The following is a 21,608-nucleotide window of genomic DNA, read 5'->3' on the forward strand; positions in this document are numbered from 1 at the left end:
GAAATGACAGGCGTTAGGGAAACGGCACAAGGGAACAAGGGGAAACGAGGGAAATGATTGAAATGTGCTGTTTCACAAATGGAAACGGCCAAAATGCATTTTGGCCCTTTGGACGCTCTGAAACGGCTGAAACAGCCCAAAAACCGGAGTTTTGGGAGTTTCTCTCAACTATGCATTGTACATGTAGGACCCCCGTAGTACGCTCCTCTATTTTTCTTTGGCAATTTCATTTATCTCCATGTTTATGAAACTTTTGTAAAACTTTTTGGTCTCATAAACCCAATGGGGTCTTTAGAAGACATTTATAAAATCTTTTTTTATTTCTGTGTGTCTTCGTGAAACGAGATTTAAGACGTGGAGGTAATTAACACCTTTGTCTCTTTTGTAGCATCCCAAGCCAACTCTTCAACTGCTATAAAATCGAAAACTTTAGAAAGTTACAAAGTATCTCGAATCTTCCTCCTCAACTTAAACAAAAGGTCTTTTATTATTCAAACATTCTGAGTGTTAGCATGTGTTAGAACTCCAAGTAACACACAAACAGTAGAGAGTTTTTCTACCATAACAAGAAGCTCACAAAGGTTAAGGTGTCTACAACCATTGCCATAACATACCTGGATAAGCCATACAACATTTTCACTATACAATTCATTGTTAACAAACCAACTAGCCAGCTGATCCCACTCGCTTTGCTTTCTTCCATAGATTGAGATCCTATACTCTGCCATCTGCAAGCAATCATCAAACGAAACTTGTTACCCATTAAAACTTCCAAATCCTCTCTCTCTCTCTCTCAAAGCAGGGCACAGAAGAGAAGGATCTACTGCTGCTTTGTGGATTTCCGCAAAGCCTTCGATACCGTACCACATGCCAGGCTTATGCACAGATTGCATGACATTGAGGTACACGAGGATATGCAGTGAGGGATATATGCTTTGTATGAGTCTGTGTGATAGGCAGAGTCCGAGCTCCAGGCGGACTATCTGATAGGGTGACCAGCACAATAGGGGTGAAGCAGGGATGCCCGCTATCGCCCACCCTCTTTGGACTGTACATTGATGCGGTCTCTGATTATGTAGACAGATTGGGAGGCCCAGGGGCATGCCTAGCAGGGGTGTTGATACCAATCTTGTTATATGCTGATGATATTGTTCTAATCTCAAACTCTCCGGAGGGATTATAGAGACACCTGGATGCATTATAGGCTTTCTGTGCCGATACAGATCTGACAGTGAACCTTGGGAAAACCAAGGTTATGGTGTTTAACACCACACAGGCATGGGTGACGAGATCAGAGCCTCAGTTCACTTTCCGAGGGGAGCCGGTAGAGTACGTCAGGTCATATGTCTACTTGGGAGTTACTTTCACAGGACCGCGTTTATCCCTGAAGGAGGCAGCACAGCAGCTAGATTAGCTCAAGGGCATGCAGCCTTGGGGGCACTTGAGAGGCAGTGTGCACACATACACTTTCAGGAGCCACGCACCAAATTGTGGCTATTTGATACGCTTGTCACACCGACCCTCCTGTACGGAGCTCCAATTTGGGGGCCCAGTATACATCACAGATCTGAGAGAGGGACAGATGAGGGATGGAGGCAAATGGAGAGACCACTGATTATGATGATTGCCCGCATGATTCGAAGCACATCATCAGTACCACACATGAGATTGTTCGGGCTGAGCTGGGTGCCCCACTAGTAGTAACCGAGGTCCTATTCCAGGCAGTTACCTTTTTACAGCGGCTATGGGAGCTCCCTCAGCAGAGGTACTTCCGATTGGCATTGACCTCATCCATACAGTTGACAGAGGATGGAGATACTCATTGTTGGTACGCTCAGATAAGATCATGGTTTGACCTACATGGTTTGCGGATAGAGGCACGACCACCCTTTCAGTACAGTCTGGATTGTCCATTTTTGGATCTCACCCGCTCAGAGCAAAACCGCGTGATCAGGATGGATATCATCAGAGTGGACACAGAGAGGACATGGACTAGCCCCCTTGAGCCCTTGGGCACAAAAATGGCTCATTACAAGAGCCGTTTTCCACACCTCTCACCGGATGATTTTATCACCCGCCCGGCGTACATGGATGTACACCTATCACATGGGATACGTTGTGCCATTGGACAGATCCGGACCTCATCACACCAGCTGTGGATTGAGACAGGGCGATATGTGCATCAGATCTTGGATGACCGCATTTGTCAGCTATGCTACCAGGAGGTAGAGAGAGAGGAACACTACATTTGCCGATGTACAATCTATTATGAGATCCGAGGGAGATATCACTGCCTCTTCCGAGAGGGTTTTGGGCCGTTACGCAGGGTCATGGAGTTTGAGGATCAGAGATGCTTGGGATTGTTTCTACTTGAGCTCAGGAGACATAGAGAGACCCTCTTGGCAGAGAGGAGGCGAGCCATGATGTACCTAGACAGAGGACCCTGACAGATTTCTTCGGCACCGGCACAGCACCCATGTATAGTAACTACCCACCTCGAGGGGTATACCCTAGATACTATACGGATGACACGACCGACACTTACGTAGCCCTCGGTTTTCTCAATGTGACTTAGTGCTCCTTTATCAAGCTCGATACCTTAAACGAGCTAAAAAGCTCGTACCTGCATGGGCAAGTCCAAATTTTGAAATGAAAAGCGGGGGGGGGGGGAGCCCCACACCCCACCTGAAAACCAGCTTGACAGGCAGCAAAGGCACAACTTTCTTCAGTCCCCATCCATTCACTCATTTTCCCTTTTCTCTCTTCTCGCCAATTCCCACGTCTCTCTCCACCCCAGCCAACACACAGCACCCATGTATAGTAGCTACCCACCTCGAGGGGTATACCCTGGATACTATACGGATGACACGACCGACACATCGCCCTCAGTTTTCTCAATGTGACTTAGTGCTCCTTTATCAAGCTCGATACCTTAAACGAGCCAAAAAGCTCGTACCTGCACGGGCAAGCCCCTACAAGGTTCAAGACATCTTACCACAAGGTGCAATGGAAATGTGCACCCTGTCCAATGAGCGTCTTTATGAAAGGGGGGGGGGGGGGGGGGGGAGCCCCACACCCCACCTGAAAACCGGCTCGACAGGCAGCAAAGGCACAACTTTCTTCAGTCCCCATCCATTCACTCATTTTCCCTTTTCTCTCTTCTCGCCAATTCCTACGTCTCTCTCCTTCACACCATCACCATCGCCGCTTGATATGCTCCGCTTGAACCGGTGCTTCCCCATCTGCACCCACCTCTTCTCTCTCCTTGACAGCCCCCTTCTCTCTCTTCGACACATGCACACCTTCTCTCACCTTGCCTCTTCACACAAAACATATGATTAGCGATAGTCTTTTGCTTAGCGTTAATCATAAACATGCTTCCGCAACACATGTCACATAAGTAGAGTTTTTTGGCTTCTCTGGTGCATCTTCAAACTCTTCATCTTCATTGTAAGACACCAGGTTGGCATGATTCTTATCTTGTTCCTTTGCCATTCTTTTGAAGCAACGGTCTTCTATGTGACCCAGCGTCTTCCTCCAGAAGGTACGCTTGACAACTTTGCCTTCATTCTTGGCCTTCTAATTTGTGAAGAAACCCTTTTCTAAGTCAATTCTGGTAGCAACTTGATCTTGAAGACTTCTATCCTCGTCAATGAGGATGGCCACCATGTTTTCATACAGCATCTCCCTAGATACCCGAAGTGTGGATAGCACTTCTTTGAACCGTTCAATCTCTTTTAGGCTGAAGAAGAGTACTGCCTTTTTGTCATCTTTGTCAATGTGGGCTTTTAAGGCACCCAATTGTTGCACCTATGGTGCTGAGGTGCTGCTGAAGAGAATGGTGCTCCTTCATTTTGAGTGTAGTATTTTTGTTTGACAGACTTTAGAATTATTAATTTTACTCCCAAAAAGATTCTCAAACTTATCCATACCTCCTTTGAAGTTTTGTCAAAGTCGAGGTGATGTATGAGATTGTCTTCCAGTCCAAGACCTATATGTGCCAAGGCTGAGTCGTTTTTGTCATCCCACGCTTGCACAGCTGGCAATGTAGTGGCACATTCAAGTTTTTCTTCCGCTGCCTTGACGACATTCCAAAGCCCCAATTTTTCAAAACCACCAAATTTTGTTTACGCAGCACACCATGCTGAGCTATAATTTTCTGGGCGCCGATAGCAGCAGGATACATGCAGCAGCAACTCATAGAAGTCTTCGAAGGCATCAACAATACCAGCAGAAATCGGGTGATGGCGTCGACAGCACCAGCACTGACAGGAGGTATAAACCCTAATCCTAACCTGCTCTGATACCATTTGATGGTTCAGGTTTAGATAGGTGAGCTAGGGTGGTTGATGGAGAGCCATGCTGGTGATAAAGAGAGAAAGAGACAATACTCGAGAGAGAGATGTGTTGCATGACTCAATGAGATTGAGTGATGTGATTGATGGAAGCTTCACCAAGTACAATTCTTTTATAGCCTTAGAGGCTCCACTGAGTGACATCATAGCTTAAGTCAAACAAGTATTTACAATATCTAGATATTATTCCACTCTAAGAGTGGATTCACACACTCTTTACTCACCTACTCACATAAGTGAGTGTTCACACACATTAAAGAACAATAGCCTTTTCAGTGGATGTTCACACACATTCACACAGGGGTACACACACTGAGACTCCGATATACCCAACAGCCCTCAACTGTACACCTAACTTCTCTCGGTTGCTTCCCATTCAAGACTCGCCAACATCAAGGCCGCCTAACTAAAGCCCACTCACTCCTTTGGCCAGGTCATCCCATCTCCACAGCAGCTTTTCCCTCTCCCTCCTCCACTCTCCCTCCCTGCCAACGTTGTGTTAATGGCTTGTGCTTCTTTTCTGCAATTGGTAGCCTCTGGTTCCGCATGCAGAACTCCATGGCAGCCAGTACATCATCCCCAACCGAGGCCACCCTCCATGCTCCCTACCAAAAGCTCATCCAGACCTTTGTTGCTTCACTAAAAGCAAGATCCAGCTAATAGACCGTGGTTATATCTAGGGTAGTTGAACTGCAAGGCTTCTATCTCTAATGCCATCCATGGAGGAAGTCCCCCCCTCTTTTTTTAATACTTTTTTCTTGTTAGAAAGATGTTTATCTCTTCAATTGTAATTTCTCTTTAATAATGGAGGGAGCTTTTCTTGGCATTGAAATTGCAAAGAATGGACTGGCTTCATCTTCCCGGTTCCGTCCTTCTTACAATGTACAAAGAACTCATGTCAAAACATGTCTAATCACTTGTTCATAAACAATCACGCACGTATGAGCAGGTATCAAACATATAATCTCAATCGTGCCTAAACATATAATCTTCAATTGAGCCTCAAAACCCTTCTGTTGATCACTTAGCACAGTGAAAACCCAAGAAGCAATTGAAAACAAGTGATCAACAAATGAATGCACTTGGAAACAAAAAATAAGACCACTACAAGAGAAGTAACTGATTAGCAAAAAGGAATCAAAAGTACATGCCTGATATTTGCTTTGTGCCAAATCCTGAAAAACTTGTTTAGTCAACTCTGCCAAGAAACGCCCTGTAGATAACCAAAGGGCACTAAGCTCACTCACTCACTCTCTCTCTCTCAGATCCACCAATTGTTGTAACCTTTTTGGTCTCATAGGTCATTTTGGCCTTTTGAGGACGTTAATATATCATTTCATCTCTCTCTCTCTCCATTGAGGAGGAGAAGATGAGGCATGCCCGCCGCCTCAACATTCGAGTCACAGGTATAGCCGAGACACCCGACTCCACTCCCGAGAAAGATGGACAGCTTCTATGCATGAAGCTCGGCTACAAGGAAGAGCACCCTCTCCCCTTCACCAAAGCATGGAGAGCCGGGAAAGACTCAACACGCAAGCGAGCCCTCATCCTCCAGTTTGCAGGGGAGACGGAGAGGGTCACCTTCATGAGGAAGAGGGTCATACTACGGGGTTTAGAGGGAGCTCCTATTTTCTTGGATGATGATCTCACGAAGATGCAGCTTGAGCATAGGAGAACTTGCATGCCACGAGTCTTACACGTGAGGAGAGAAGGCAAGAAGGCCTTCTATCGAGATGGTCGGGTCATCATTGATGGCCGGCCCATGGATTAGCGGTTTGGGGCCTATGGGACACAGACCAGGCCACTGACAGAGATACACATAGCAGTATGGAACTGTAATGGTTCACTATGGGTGCAGCCTGGACGACTGGAGCATGTTATGGTGGGGAGAGACATCATACTTCTGACAGAGACACATCAGAGCCCAGAGAGAGGGCTACCTCGAGTAGAGGGATTCCAGTGGGAGTCAGCATACAGGAGGACCACACGCCAGGGTACCTCGAGAGGGTCGGGGGGAGTAGCAGTCCTATTCAGACGGGAGCTACAGGGGAGACTGAGAGTGGTAGCACAGGATCCAGAGGCCAGATACATGTGGATCACCTTACAGCTCTCACAGGACAGGGTTATATACATAGCTCTATGTTACTTTTCTCCATCAGGATCCTCCTATGTCATTACAGAGGACATGCCACAGGAGGAGGAGATAGGAGCCTCGCCATACACTTGTCTGTCAGAGGAGATTATGCATTATTCTACACTAGGGGAAGTATTTCTTACGGGCGACTTCAATGCCCACACACAGAGCAGACAGTGTGAGGTGTATGACTATGATGACATGGAGATCCTCCACCCTGTCGATCCAGAGGAGAGGACACTGGACCAGACAGAGGACATTATGGGGACCACTTACTAGAGTTGGGAGCCAGGCATCGTCTCGTTATTTATAACGGGATGCTACAGTGGCCGGGATCAAGAGGGCTGACATGCTTCCCACATGGGGGTCATACACGGACCGGAGGCACGGTGGTAGACTACATTATGGGGTCTTTGGAGGCATCACAGCTTGTCACCTCATTCTCCATTCCACCTCGTCCTATTGGGGCAGATCATACATACTTGGCATTTTCACTAGCCGGATCACCAGTATCACCAGTCCCCCACATACCGACGCCATACACTACCATCTACTTCACACATGACATGGCAGACATATACACTGGCAGAGTAGAGGATGGGCTCCTACTCATGGATCCCCTGGCATCTATGGATACCATTACAACCCAGCTCGCATCACTCCTACACACGGCTGCATTACAGAGCTTCCCACATCGTGTACACTCAGGAGAGCTTGCGAGACCTGGGACTATGCCCCAGAACAGATGGTATGATGACGAGTGCAGAGCCCTATACTCACGACTCCGCATACAGAGAGCCTTGGGAGCCATCACAGAGCAGGAGTCGAGGAGAGAGATGAGGAGACTTACTCGCCGCAAAAGGCGGGCCTTCGCAGAGATACAGGAGCTAGAGATCTTTCATTTCTTCATGAGTAGAGATAGCCCTGTCTCATGGCGGCACTTCAGAGAGCCCCGGACCCCGACACCTATTGCAGACCCACAGACATGGCACACATATGCAGAGGGTCTATACCATGCCCCACAGCAGCCACCTATATCTCAGCCACAGGAGCCTCGACCTACCACAGCTAGCTTCTTTACCCACTCGATGGTACAGGAAGCTATCCGCCGCCTCCTACAGCATGGACGGGCCGCCGACCATATGGGCCTGCAGGGTGAGCATCTCATATATGCAGTAGATTCTTTAGCTCCTTTTCTGGCACACCTGTTTAACAGGGCACTAGCAGAGGGTTTGCCTGCGGAGTGGACGATGCACACCATTGTGCCGATTCACAAAACAGGGGATATGCTCGATCCGAGCAACTACAGGACGGTTATGGTTGGCCACGTGCTGGCCAAACTCTATGGTGCAGTGCTGGAGCAGGAGCTTAGCTTATATGCTGAGCGAGCAGGTTTACGCTCATCAGGGCAGGCAGGCTTCAGGAGAGCTTTCTCTACCACTAACCATGTATTCACTTTGAGATGTATGATTGATCAGGCCAGAGTGAGGAAGAGAAAGCTCTATTGCTGCTTTGTGGATTTCCGCAAGGCATTTGACACAGTACCACGAGAGAGGCTCTTTCAGCGCCTGCAGTCTCTTGGCATACCACCAGATATGACATGGGGCATCTATGCATTATATGAGCAGGTTTTTGGGCGAGTCAGATGTCCAGGAGGTATGTCCGAGACTATTGCTAGCACCATTGGTGTGAAGCAAGGATGCCCACTTTCCCCCACGCTATTTGGGTTATACATTGATGAGGTGGCTGACTTCATTACACGGGGAGGCGGAGATGGAGTTGATTTAGCAGGTACCTCAGTACATATTATGCTCTATGCTGATGATATTGTATTAGTGTCTGAGTCCCCAGGTGGACTACAGCAGCATCTACATGCCCTCCATGATTTCTGCACACAGAGGGGTCTTACTGTGAACCTTGGGAAAACCAAGGTTATGGTCTTTCATACATCGAGACAGGGCAGGAGTCAGCTGACATTCACTCTCGCAGGATGCCAGGTGGAGGTGGTGACATCATACGTGTACCTAGGGGTTACCTTCTCTGCAGCAGCCACACGCTTTACCATGGGTTCAGCAGCCAGAGCTAGATTGACACGGGGATATGCAGCATTGGCTATGCTAGAGAGACAGTGCCACCAGGCGCATTTTCAGGAGCCCCGGACGAAGGGGTGGCTATTTGACACATTAGTCACACCGGCATTGATGTATGGAGCAGCAGTATGGGCACCAGGCCTTGCTACCCATTGGTGGACACAGATAGAGAGACCACAGGCCCTCATGATGGCACGCATGATACGCAGCAAACCGTCAGTACCTCATGACATTATCCCAGCAGAGTTTGCTGCGCCTCCTATGATGGTAGAGGCCATATTTCAGACTATATGCCTGCTAGACAGATTCAGAGAGATCCCACAGGACAGATTATCATACAGAGCTTTTCAGGCATCTAGACAGTTGGCTGAGGCAGGAGACAGAGGATCATGGTATGCACAGGTCACACATTGGTTCTCACAGCATGGCCTAAACATGGATCATCTACCACCATTCCAGTATGATAGGGATGCACCACATATCCGTCTCTCTCATAGTGAGAGGAACAGAGTATTAAGACAGGATCTATGGCAGCTCTATACACGAGAGACATGGATATCGCCTACACAACCTCTTCCACCGAAGATGCTATACTACAGAGATCACTTCATGAGTATCACTGATGATGGATTTATAGAGAGGCCGAGATACATGGAGAGCTTTTTACCACACGGCTCCCGAGTGGCTATTGGTCAGCTCAGAGTTTCATCACACCGATTGGAGATTGAGAGTGGCAGAGCAGCACGGATCCCGCGAGAGGAGAGGGTATGCAGATTGTGCAGAGAGGAGGTGGAGAGTGAGGAGCATTATGTATGCAGATGCAGAGCATATACAGCCATCAGAGAGAGATATCCCATTTTATTCAGAGAGCCACATTCCCTACGCCAGATCTTTGAGACAGCAGACCAGCGCATACTGGGGAGATACATTCTAGACATACAGCGCCACAGAGAGACATTATTACAGGCTCAGACAGCTCCAGAGGGGGGGCGACAGACACAGATTACTACATTTTTTCAGAGATCCATACCCCTCCCAGCCCCTACACGACAGGGAATCACTCTTCAGAGAGCAGAGACACTTAGAGCCCGCAGGAGACAGAGGACACCTGGCTTTCGGACACCACGCCTATACCAGAGAGAGAGATGACAGAGATCAGAGCTCAGTTTCACAGAGAGGGTGCGGAGCGACTGGCTCGCTTCAGAGCACACCCAGGCATGTTCTTCAGGGAGCTGTGGACACCCCCTTCACTGATGTATACCATTTTATACCCCCAGTATGGTACAGGATGGAGCTAGCTAGGTTGCATATCATGATTGTATACTCCATGCATATAGCTTTGCATTCTCCTAGTAATAGAGCTCCATCCCCTGCACACCCAGATTCAGCTTTTTTATTCAGTACTTTTTCATTTTGTTGGGATGACAGAGGATACCCCATACAGGTACTCCGATTTGTCTCATAGGCCGAGTTCGGTCTTTTGGAAGACGTTAATAAAATCTTTCTTTCTTTCTTTCTTTCTTTCTTTTGCTGAGAAGGAAGAAGGGGAGATCAATGACAACACTCTCACGGCCATCAAAGAAGAGATCTCCAAGGAGATCACAAAGGACATGGAGGGAAAGCTCGAAGCCAAGCAGTCAGGATGGGTCGAGGTGGTGAAGAAGAACATACGTAAAGAAGTGAGGGAGGAGACTCAAAGGGAAGAAAACCAAATCATTCACACCACCATTGAGGAGGAGAAGATGAGGCATGCCCGCCGCCTCAACATTCGAGTCACAGGTATAGCCGAGACACCCGACTCCACTCCCGAGAAAGATGGACAGCTTCTATGCATGAAGCTCGGCTACAAGGAAGAGCACCCTCTCCCCTTCACCAAAGCATGGAGAGCCGGGAAAGACTCAACACGCAAGCGAGCCCTCATCCTACAGTTTGCAGGAGAGACGGAGAGGGTCACCTTCATGAGGAAGAGGGTCATACTACGGGGTTTAGAGGGAGCTCCTATTTTCTTGGATGATGATCTCACGAGGATGCAGCTTGAGCATAGGAGAACTTGCATGCCACGAGTCTTACACGCGAGGAGAGAAGGCAAGAAGGCCTTCTATCGAGATGGTCGGGTCATCATTGATGGCCGGCCCATGGATTAGCGGTTTGGGGCCTATGGGACACAGACCAGGCCATTGACAGAGATACACATAGCAGTATGGAACTGTAATGGTTCACTATGGGTGCAGCCTGGACGACTGGAGCATGTTATGGTGGGGAGAGACATCATACTTCTGACAGAGACACATCAGAGCCCAGAGAGAGGGCTACCTCGAGTAGAGGGATTCCAGTGGGAGTCAGCATACAGGAGGACCACACGCCAGGGTACCTCGAGAGGGTCGGGGGGAGTAGCAGTCCTATTCAGACGGGAGCTACAGGGGAGACTGAGAGTGGTAGCACAGGATCCAGAGGCCAGATACATGTGGATCACCTTACAGCTCTCACAGGACAGGGTTATATACATAGCTCTATGTTACTTTTCTCCATCAGGATCCTCCTACGTCATTACAAAGGACATGCCACAGGAGGAGGAGATAGGAGCCTCGCCATACACTTGTCTGTCAGAGGAGATTATGCATTATTCTACACTAGGGGAAGTATTTCTTACGGGCGACTTCAATGCCCACACACAGAGCAGACAGTGTGAGGTGTATGACTATGATGACATGGAGATCCTCCACCCTGTGGATCCAGAGGAGATAGGGGCTAGTCGGGCATCAGAGGACACTGGACCAGACAGAGGGCATTATGGGGACCACTTACTAGAGTTGGGAGCCAGGCATCGTCTCGTTATTTATAACGGGATGCTACAATGGCCAGGATCAGGAGGGCTGACATGCTTCCCACATGGGGGTCATACACGGACCGGAGGCACGGTGGTAGACTACATTATGGGGTCTTTGGAGGCATCACAGCTTGTCACCTCATTCTCCATTCCACCTCGTCCTATTGGGGCAGATCATACATACTTGGCATTTTCACTAGCCGGATCACCAGTATCACCAGCCCCCCATATACCGACGCCACACACTACCATCTACTTCACACATGACATGGCAGACATATACACTGGCAGAGTAGAGGATGGGCTCCTACTCATGGATCCCCTGGCATCTATGGATACCATTACAGCCCAGCTCGCATCACTCCTACACACGGCTGCATTACAGAGCTTCCCACATCGTGTACACTCAGGAGAGCCTGCGAGACCTGGGACTATGCCCCAGAACAGATGGTATGATGACGAGTGCAGAGCCCTATACTCACGACTCCGCATACAGAGAGCCTTGGGAGCCATCACAGAGCAGGAGTCGAGGAGAGAGATGAGGAGACTTACTCGCCGCAAAAGGCGGGCCTTTGCAGAGATACAGGACCTAGAGCTCTTTCATTTCTTCATGAGTAGAGATAGCCCTGTCTCATGGCGGCACTTCAGAGAGCCCCGGACCCCGACACCTATTGCAGACCCACAGACATGGCACACATATGCAGAGGGTCTATACCATGCCCCACAGCAGCCACCTATACCTCAGCCACAGGAGCCTCGACCTACCACAGCTAGCTTCTTTACCCACTCGATGGTACAGGAAGCTATCCGCCGCCTACAGCATGGACGGGCCGCCGACCATATGGGCCTGCAGGGTGAGCATCTCATATATGCAGTAGATTCTTTAGCTCCTTTTCTTGCACACCTGTTTAACAGGGCACTAGCAGAGGGTTTGCCTGCGGAGTGGACGATGCACACCATTGTGCCGATTCACAAAACAGGGGATATGCTCGATCCGAGCAACTACAGGACGGTTATGGTTGGCCACGTGCTAGCCAAACTCTATGGTGCAGTGCTGGAGCAGGAGCTTAGCTTATATGCTGAGCGAGCAGGTTTACGCTCATCAGGGCAGGCAGGCTTCAGGAGAGCTTTCTCTACCACTGACCATGTATTCACTTTGAGATGTATGATTGATCAGGCCAGAGTGAGGAAGAGAAAGCTCTATTGCTGCTTTGTGGATTTCCGCAAGGCATTTGACACAGTACCACGAGAGAGGCTCTTTCAGCGCCTACAGTCTCTTGGCATACCAGCAGATATGACATGGGGCATCTATGCATTATATGAGCAGGTTTTTGGGCGAGTCAGATGTCCAGGAGGTATGTCCGAGACTATTGCTAGCACCATTGGTGTGAAGCAAGGATGCCCACTTTCCCCCACGCTATTTGGGTTATACATTGATGAGGTGGCTGACTTCATTACACGGGGAGGCGGAGATGGAGTTGATTTAGCAGGTACCTCGGTACATATTATGCTCTATGCTGATGATATTGTATTGGTGTCTGAGTCCCCAGGTGGTCTACAGCAGCATCTACATGCACTCCATGATTTCTGCACACAGAGGGGTCTTACTGTGAACCTTGGGAAAACCAAGGTTATGGTCTTTCATACATCGAGACAGGGCAGGAGTGAGCTGACATTCACTCTCGCAGGATGCCAGGTGGAGGTGGTGACATCATACGTGTACCTAGGGGTTACCTTCTCTGCAGCAGCCACACGCTTTACCATGGGTTCAGCAGCCAGAGCTAGATTGACACGGGGATATGCAGCATTGGCTATGCTAGAGAGACAGTGCCACCAGGCGCATTTTCAGGAGCCCCGGACGAAGGGGTGGCTATTTGACACATTAGTCACACCGGCATTGATGTATGGAGCAGCAGTATGGGCACCAGGCCTTGCTACTCATTGGTGGACACAGATAGAGAGACCACAGGCCCTCATGATGGCACGCATGATACGCAGCAAACCGTCAGTACCTCATGACATTATCCGAGCAGAGTTTGCTGCGCCTCCTATGATGGTAGAGGCCATATTTCAGACTATATGCCTGCTAGACAGATTCAGAGAGATGCCACAGGACAGATTATCATACAGAGCTTTTCAGGCATCTAGACAGTTGGCTGAGGCAGGAGACAGAGGATCATGGTATGCACAGGTCACACATTGGTTCTCACAGCATGGCCTAGACATGGATCATCTACCACCATTCCAGTATGACAGGGATGCACCACATATCCGTCTCTCTCATAGTGAGAGGAACAGAGTATTGAGACAGGATCTATGGCAGCTCTATACACGAGAGACATGGATATCGCCTACACAGCCTCTTCCACCGAAGATGCTATACTACAGAGATCACTTCATGAGTATCACTGATGATGGATTTATAGAGAGGCCTAGATACATGGAGGGCTTTTTACCACACGGCTCCCGAGTGGCTATTGGTCAGCTCAGAGTTTCATCACACCGATTGGAGATTGAGACTGGCAGAGCAGCACGGATCCCCCGAGAGGAGAGGGTATGCAGATTGTGCAGAGAGGAGGTGGAGAGTGAGGAGCATTATGTATGCAGATGCAGAGCATATACAGCCATCAGAGAGAGATATCCCATTTTATTCAGAGAGCCACATTCCCTACGCCAGATCTTTGAGACAGCAGACCAGCGCATACTGGGGAGATACATTCTAGACATACAGCGCCACAGAGAGACATTATTACAGGCTCAGACAGCTCCAGAGGGGGGGCGACAGACACAGATTACTACATTTTTTCAGAGATCCATACCCCTCCCAGCCCCTACACGGCAGGGAATTACTCTCCAGAGAGCAGAGACACTTAGAGCCCGCAGGAGACAGAGGACACCTGGCTTTCGGACACCACGCCTATACCAGAGAGAGATGACAGAGATCAGAGCTCAGTTTCACAGAGAGGGTGCGGAGCGACTGGCTCGCTTCAGAGCACACCCAGGCATGTTCTTCAGGGAGCTGTGGACACCCCCTTCACTGATGTATACCATTTTATACCCCCAGTATGGTACAGGATGGAGCTAGCTAGGTTGCATATCATGATTGTATACTCCATGCATATAGCTTTGCATTCTCCTAGTAATAGAGCTCCATCCCCTGCACACCCAGATTCAGCTTTTTTATTCAGTACTTTTTCATTTTGTTGGGATGACAGAGGATACCCCATACAGGTACTCCGATTTGTCTCATAGGCCGAGTTCGGTCTTTTGGAAGACGTTAATAAAATCTTTCTCTCTCTCTCTCTCTCTCTCTCTCTCTCTCTCTCTCTCTCTCTCTCTCTGTGCGCCTGCTCTATGCGCACCCACCTGCACGCCTCTGCCCGCCTCCGTGCACACCTCTGTAGGCTGCCTCGCTGCCCTGTGCACAAGTCACCTAGCTACTGTGCTCTGCCCGCTTCTCTGCTCCACCCACCTGCATGCCTCTGCCCGCCTCCGTGCGCACCTCTGTAGGCTGCCTCGCTGCCCTGTGGGCAGGCCACCTCGCTGCTCTGCTCTGCTCTGCTCTGCTCGCTTCTCTGCTCCACCCACCTGCACGCCTCTGCCCGCCTCTGTGCGCAGGCCGCCTCGCTGCTTTGCTCTGCCCGCCGCTGTAGGCAGCCTCGCTGCCCTGTGCGCAGGTCGCCCTCCCTTTTCCCACCCACCTCGCTGCTTTGCTCTGCCCACCGCTGTAGGCTGGCTCGCTGTCCTGTGCGCAGGTCCCCCTTCCTTTCCCCACGCACCCTTGCGCACTCACCCTTGCTCTGGCCCCCAAGGCAGCAACTAGTAGGGGAAAACATGTCTCAACCCCTGGAGGGGGAACAAAGGCACCAAATGCCTACCACAGAAGACTAAGGGAAGGAATCATGCCCCTAGCTCACGAAGGATTACGAAGATGGCCCGACGAGATGAGGCCCTTTATGAGGAGATACAGCTTCACATAAGGATAGAGATGAACACCATGCGACGAGAGCTTGAAAAGGAATGGACCGAGCAGATGCATGCCCAAAGGAAAGTGATATACGAAACGCTGAGGGAAGAGATATATGTCCAATTGAAGGGAGAAATGCAAGCCCAAGTACGGGTTGAGATGGAATTAGCCCAAGCCTTGATGCACACGGAAATGAAAAAAGAGATGCAGAAATGGAAGGATGACATGCTCCGAGAGATTGGCACAACAGTTGCATCGTACGAAGGCACTTTGAAGACATGTATGGCTGACCGCGAAAAAGACATCACAGAAATGCAAAACACTTTGGAATCATGTAACGCAGAAGTGGCTGCAGGTGAGAAGGAAATGCATTCATGGGCTGAAATTGCCAGTCCCACAAAGAAACAAATTGAGGAGGTCAACCCATGGATTGAAGTAGTAAAAAAACAGAAGGATACACCAGTGAATAAAGTAGAGGTGATGAATGCTACATTGGAAGAGGAAGCCAAGAGACGGGCATGTGCCTTACATGTACGTGTAGTTGGGTGGGAAGATAAGGGAAATCCCCAAGAGGATGCAAAAGCTCTTGCAATAAAAATTGGAGCCACTGATGTACCCATTACCGGAGCATGGCGAGTAGGTAGAGATGAAACCAGGGCGAAGATATTGATAATCAGGTTTGGTGACTTGGAGAACAAGAAGGCCTTCCTCTCCAAAAAGACGGCCCTTAAGGGGGAAAAGATCTATTTGGATGAGGACCTTACACCGGCACAGATAGCACACCGGAAGGAACACATGCCACGTGTGCTTGAGGCAAGGAAAGAGGGGAAATGGGCGGTATACAAAGATGGCCGAGTCATCATTACGGAGAGGAGGCCCGCTTGATGGTGCGCGGCCTATGAGACCTTGTGAATCACGGTGTGGAATTGCAAGGAGCTCTCAGAACAGATGCATGATACTTTGAGGATACTTCAGACACAGTGATATTGCTTTTTAGATGGGAATCAGTTTTCCGCCCTCAGCCACGCACAGTGAGAGGCACCGGAGGATTTGGAGGAGTGGCAATACTTTACAGGGAGGATCTTCGTGACAAAATACATGTGGTACATAGAGATGCAGATGCGAGGTACATGTGGGTCCGAATATGCAGAGAGGGGCTCCGCGAGCTATATGTGGCGGTATGCCACTTTCCCCCAGCCCACTCCAGGTTTGCACCATAAGGAGCGTCGCCCTATATATCACTTTATGATGATATCATGAGGTTTGCCAGCATGGGAGACATATTACTATTGGGAGACTTTAATGCACGTACAGGCACAGAGCAGACAGATCTGCATGATACTCAAGAGGCTATGTACCGGGAGATCACGGCAGAGGATGTAGGGTTGCAGAGATCAGCACAGGATGAGGGGGAGATTACAGATTATGGCAGGCATTTTCTCACGCTCGGGAGTGCACATGGGTTGGTCATATACAACGGCTTATCGAGATGGCAAGGATCAGATGCTCTCACACACTAGAACTCTAAAGGGGGAGCGAGCACAGTGGACTACTTGATGGGATCTCCTTCATTGATACCTGATGTGCGGGGTTTCATGATTTCCAGTAGGCCCATTGGCATAGCAACCGATCATGCATACCTGAGTTTCACACTAGTAGGTAGATCCCCAAGAGATGGGCCAGCCACTCATCTACCTAGGTACCCGAGATATCAGTTTACACGTGAGACAGTTGGGGTTTACCAAGATGCAGTATCGGATGGCTTGTTCGCTTTAGACCTGCATAGCCCTCTGGACAAGATCACGAGAGGATTGGCAGGTGTACTACATGCATCCGCCTCATATGCATTTCCCTGCACTATGATCCCTTCCACCCACCCCCGTAGCACTGCCCCACATAACAGTTGTTATAATGATGAGTGTCGTGAGACACGAGCACAGCTACAGTGTGAGATTGCCATTGGGTCTCACACGCATAGACAGGCCAGGATAATCTTTCGGCGCCTAGTGCGGAGGAAGAAATGAGCCTATCTGGCTAAGCTAGAGGAGGAGATCTACCAACTCTTCCTCGGGAAGGACAGAAAGAGGGCATGGAAGATGTTTCAGGAGAGACAGCCTGGTACACCGATTACTACACCTAAGGCATGGCATACTTATGCTAGAGAGCTATATGATGCACCACGACAGCCCCCCACCGCCCCTCCACTGGGAGCTAGACCAGCTAGAAACACCTTTTTTACTATGCGGATGGTGCTAGATGCGATAGACAAGTTACAGAATGGAAAGGCACAGGATCATGATGGGCTAGTTGGAGAGCACTTCTCATATGCACGAGACTGTAGACACTTTGGCTCCGCTCATCGTACATGTGTTTAATCGTGCCATTTGCGAGGGTTTACCGACAAGCAGGACAAAGCATATCATTGTACCACTCTTTAAGAGAGGGGACCCCATGGTACTAGGCAACTACAAGACGATCGTGATTGGTCATTACTTGGCCAAACTATATGGCTCTATATTGGAGTTGGAGCTGAGCCGATGGGCAGAGAGGCATGGTCATCGAGCACATGGACAGGCTGGCTTCAGGAGAGGATTTACTACCTTGGATCACATACTGACACTTCGAGCCCTTATTGAAGAGGGCAGGGCACAGAAGAGAAGGATATACTGCTGCTTTGTGGACTTCCGAAAAGCCTTCGATACCATACTACGTGCCAGGCTTATGCACAGATTGCATGACATTGAGGTACCCGAGGATATGCAGTGGGGGATATATGCTTTGTATGAGTCTGTGAGACAGGCAGAGTCCGAGCTCCAGGCGGACTATCTAATAGGGTGACCAACACGATAGGGGTGACGCAGGGATGCCCGCTATCGCCCACCCTCTTTGGACTGTACATTGATGCGGTCTTTGATTATGTAGCCAGATTGGGAGGCCAAGGGGCATGCCTGGCAGGGGTGTTGATATCCATCTTGCTATATGCTCATGATATTGTTCTAATCTCAGACACTCCGGAGGGATTACAGAGACACCTGGTTGCATTACAGGCTTTCTCTGCGGATAGAGATCTGACAGTGAACCTTGGGAAAACCAAGGTTATGGTGTTTAACACCACACAGGCATGGGTGACGAGATCAAAGCCTCAGTTCACTTTCCGAGGGGAGCCGGTACGGTACATCAACTGATATGTCTACTTGGGAGTTACTTTCACAGGACCGTGTTTCTCCCTGAAGAAGGCAGCAGAAGCTAGATTAGCTCGAGGGCATGCAGCCTTGGGGGCACTTGAGAGGCAGTGTGCACACATACAGTTTCAGGAGCCACGAACCAAATTGTGGCTATTTGATACGCTTGTCACACCGACCCAAATGGAGAGACCACTGATTATGATGATTTCCCGCATGATTCGGAGCAAATCAGCAGTACCACATGAGATTGTTCGGGTTGAGTTGGGTGCCCCACCAGTAGTAACCGAGGCCCTATTCGAGGCAGTTACCTTTTTATAGCGGCTTTGGGAGCTCCCTCAGTAGAGGTACTCCCAATTGGCATTGACCTCATCCATAGATTTGGCAGAGGATGGAGATACTCATTGCTGGTACGCTCAGATGAGATCATGGTTTGATCTACATGGTTTGCGGATAGAGGCACTACCACCCTTTCAGTACAGTTTGGATTGTCCATTTTTGGATCCCACCCGCTCAGAGCAAAACCGCATGATCAGGATGGATATCATCAGAGTGGACACAGAGAGGACATGGACTAGCCCCCTTGAGCCCTTGGGCACGAAAATGGCTCATTACAAGAGCCATTTTCTACACCTCTCACCGGATGATTTTATCACCCGCCCCCCGGCGTACATGGATGTACACCTATCACATGGGATACGTTGTGCCATTGGACAGATCCGGACCTCATCACACCAGCTGTGGATTGAGACAGGGCAATATGTGCATCAGATCTTGGATGACCGCATTTGTCAACTATGCTACCAGGAGGTAGAGACAGAAAAACACTACATTTGCCAATGTACAGTCTATTATGAGATCCGAGGGAGATATCACTGCCTCTTCCGAGAGGGTTTTGGGCCGTTACGCAGGGTCATGGAGTTTGAGGATCAGAGATGCCTGGGATTGTTTCTGGAGACACAGAGAGACCCTCCTCTTGGCAGACAGGAGGCCGGGCCATGATGTACCTAGACAGAGGACCCTGACAGATTTCTTCGGCACCAGCACCAGCAACCCAGCCCACACACCTCCTGATACCTCCTCCATTGGGCCATCAAGGCACCGACCATGCTCCCAGGGAGTCACCACTGATAGAGCAGTTATCTTATGTCATGCTCGTTGGCCAAGCCCACACCATCGCCAGATCAGAGCCATTATTACTCGGCATCGGAGGCGCGTACCTCGCTTCTACGACCTCTCCATTCTAGACAACCCCATGGCGTAGATACTTGATCTAAGGAGAGAGCAACACTTCAACTGATGAGCATACATGGATCTACCTGATATACATTTTCCAATATTTTCCAATATTTTCTACTCAGTATCATCTCGAAGTCTTACAGTTCTGTTCTTATAACTGTAGGACAATCAGTTTATTGTACTTTTTAGTCTCATTTAGTTGTTCTCTTTGATGAGACACCAACTTCAGATGTACTCTCAGTTTTGGTCTCATAGGCCACTATGGCCTCTTAGAGACGTTAATATATCATTTCATTTTTCTCTGCTCCTCTCATGTCCCATGTTCCTCGTATTCCATGATAAGATTCCATGGACAGTTTTGTATCAACCCAGTGAGATAGCTATGTTTATGTTTTGGTTCTGTTTTATTTTCCATTCCATGATGAGATATGCCATGGACACTATTGTACCACTTTGGTCGCATAGACCCATTGGGTCTTTAGTAGACGCTTAATATCTCTCTCTCTCTCTCTCTCTCTCTCTCTCTCTCTCTCTCTCTCTCTCTCTCTCCCCCCCCTCCTGTGGTGGCGTGGCCATGGGCGAGGGCCATGGGGTCTAGGACGTCAAGCTCTGCATAACTCAGTGGCTATGTCGAGAGTCACACCTCTCGCGCCGGTCAAAGTGGGGTACATGCAGAAACGTCGGCGGCGGAGAGAGAGAGAGAGAGAGAGAGAGAGAGAAAGAAGAAAGAAAGAAAGATATATTAACGTCTACGAGAGGCCAAAGTCGGCCTATGAGACAAAAAATAATACAACTGTGTTCTTCCAGTCATCGGAAGAAAAGAAACAAAAGAAAAAGTGTGCATGTGTCTGGATACAACTGTGAATCATCATGGATTGGTGGAGCCCATATACAAACAATATAAGGGGGGTGGGGATGTGGATGGAGTGCTAAGGCAAGATGCATCTCTATATGCTGAAGGGGTAGTACAAGCATGCTATGCAGATCTATGTCTAACTCCATCCAGTGCCATAAGAGGGATATAAGATATCATACATCGCCGATGCTGAGGCTGTGAATGGCATGAACATGTACCCTGAGTCTGAATGAAAGCGAGCTAGCCTCTCCTGTGTCTCCATCTGGTGTCTCATTCGGATAGCTGCTATCTCTCTGTGACGGAGTCGGGGTGCTCTATGTCCAGTCTGTCTAGGTCTCCTCCTAGCTCTCAATTCCTCTGCTCTCTGTGCGGTCACCCCATGTGGTACATCAGCTGGCACTGGCATAGCTCTCTCGAAGAAATCTGTGAGCTGGGACTGTCTCCCACCCCTAGTGGGAGCGGGTGTCTGGCGGAGTCTCTCTCGAGAACTATGAAGCTCTAGTAGTAGTCTACCAAGCTGTTGCTGGTCCGAGGCCTCCATCAACTGATGTAGTGAAGAGTGCTCCTCAAACAATCCTGCATATCTATCTCTGACCCCCTGGTGGGGTCTACATCTACATACAAAGTGATCCTCAGTCTCCACCTCCTCGCGGCACAATCTGCATATCCGCTCAGCTCTGGGAACCCGTGCCGCTCTCCCAGCCTCTATCTCTAGCTGATGTGATGAGACTCGTAGCTGTCCAATAGCAACACGAGAGCTGTGTGGCATGTATACATCCATGTACCGCGGTCGATGTATAAACCCATCCCCTGAGATGCTCATAAAGTGGTCTCTGTAATACAGCATCTTCGGTGGTAGTGCGCTCTCTGGTGCTCTCCATGTCTCCTGTATGTAGTGCTGCCATCTGTCCTGTCTCATCACTCTGTTCCTCTTATTGAGAGAGAGGTAACCCCGTGG

At 49.3% G+C, this 21,608-nt stretch overlaps 1 protein-coding gene across 5 annotated transcripts in view; it reads right to left on the bottom strand.

Moving 5' to 3' along the window:
• The window catches only part of LOC147635126 (AMP deaminase-like), a 142,173-nt gene that overhangs the window by 35,320 nt on the left and 85,245 nt on the right, over positions 1-21,608 (bottom strand). For all 5 annotated transcript variants that reach the window (XR_015266836.1, XM_086804419.1, XM_086804420.1 and 2 more), the window contains exons 11-12: positions 5,507-5,568; positions 615-728 (exon numbers count right to left, since the gene is read on the bottom strand). Coding sequence is in view for 4 of the 5 variants with exons in the window: in XM_086804419.1 (XP_086660545.1) it covers positions 615-728; positions 5,507-5,568 (176 nt within the window). In the remaining variant the exon portion in view is untranslated. The remainder of the gene's footprint in view (positions 1-614; positions 729-5,506; positions 5,569-21,608) is intronic.

The sequence above is a fragment of the Cibotium barometz genome, chromosome 10 (assembly GCF_041138505.1).
Source record: "Cibotium barometz isolate CiBa-2024 chromosome 10, ASM4113850v1, whole genome shotgun sequence".
NCBI classification, from domain to species: domain Eukaryota; kingdom Viridiplantae; phylum Streptophyta; class Polypodiopsida; order Cyatheales; family Cibotiaceae; genus Cibotium; species Cibotium barometz.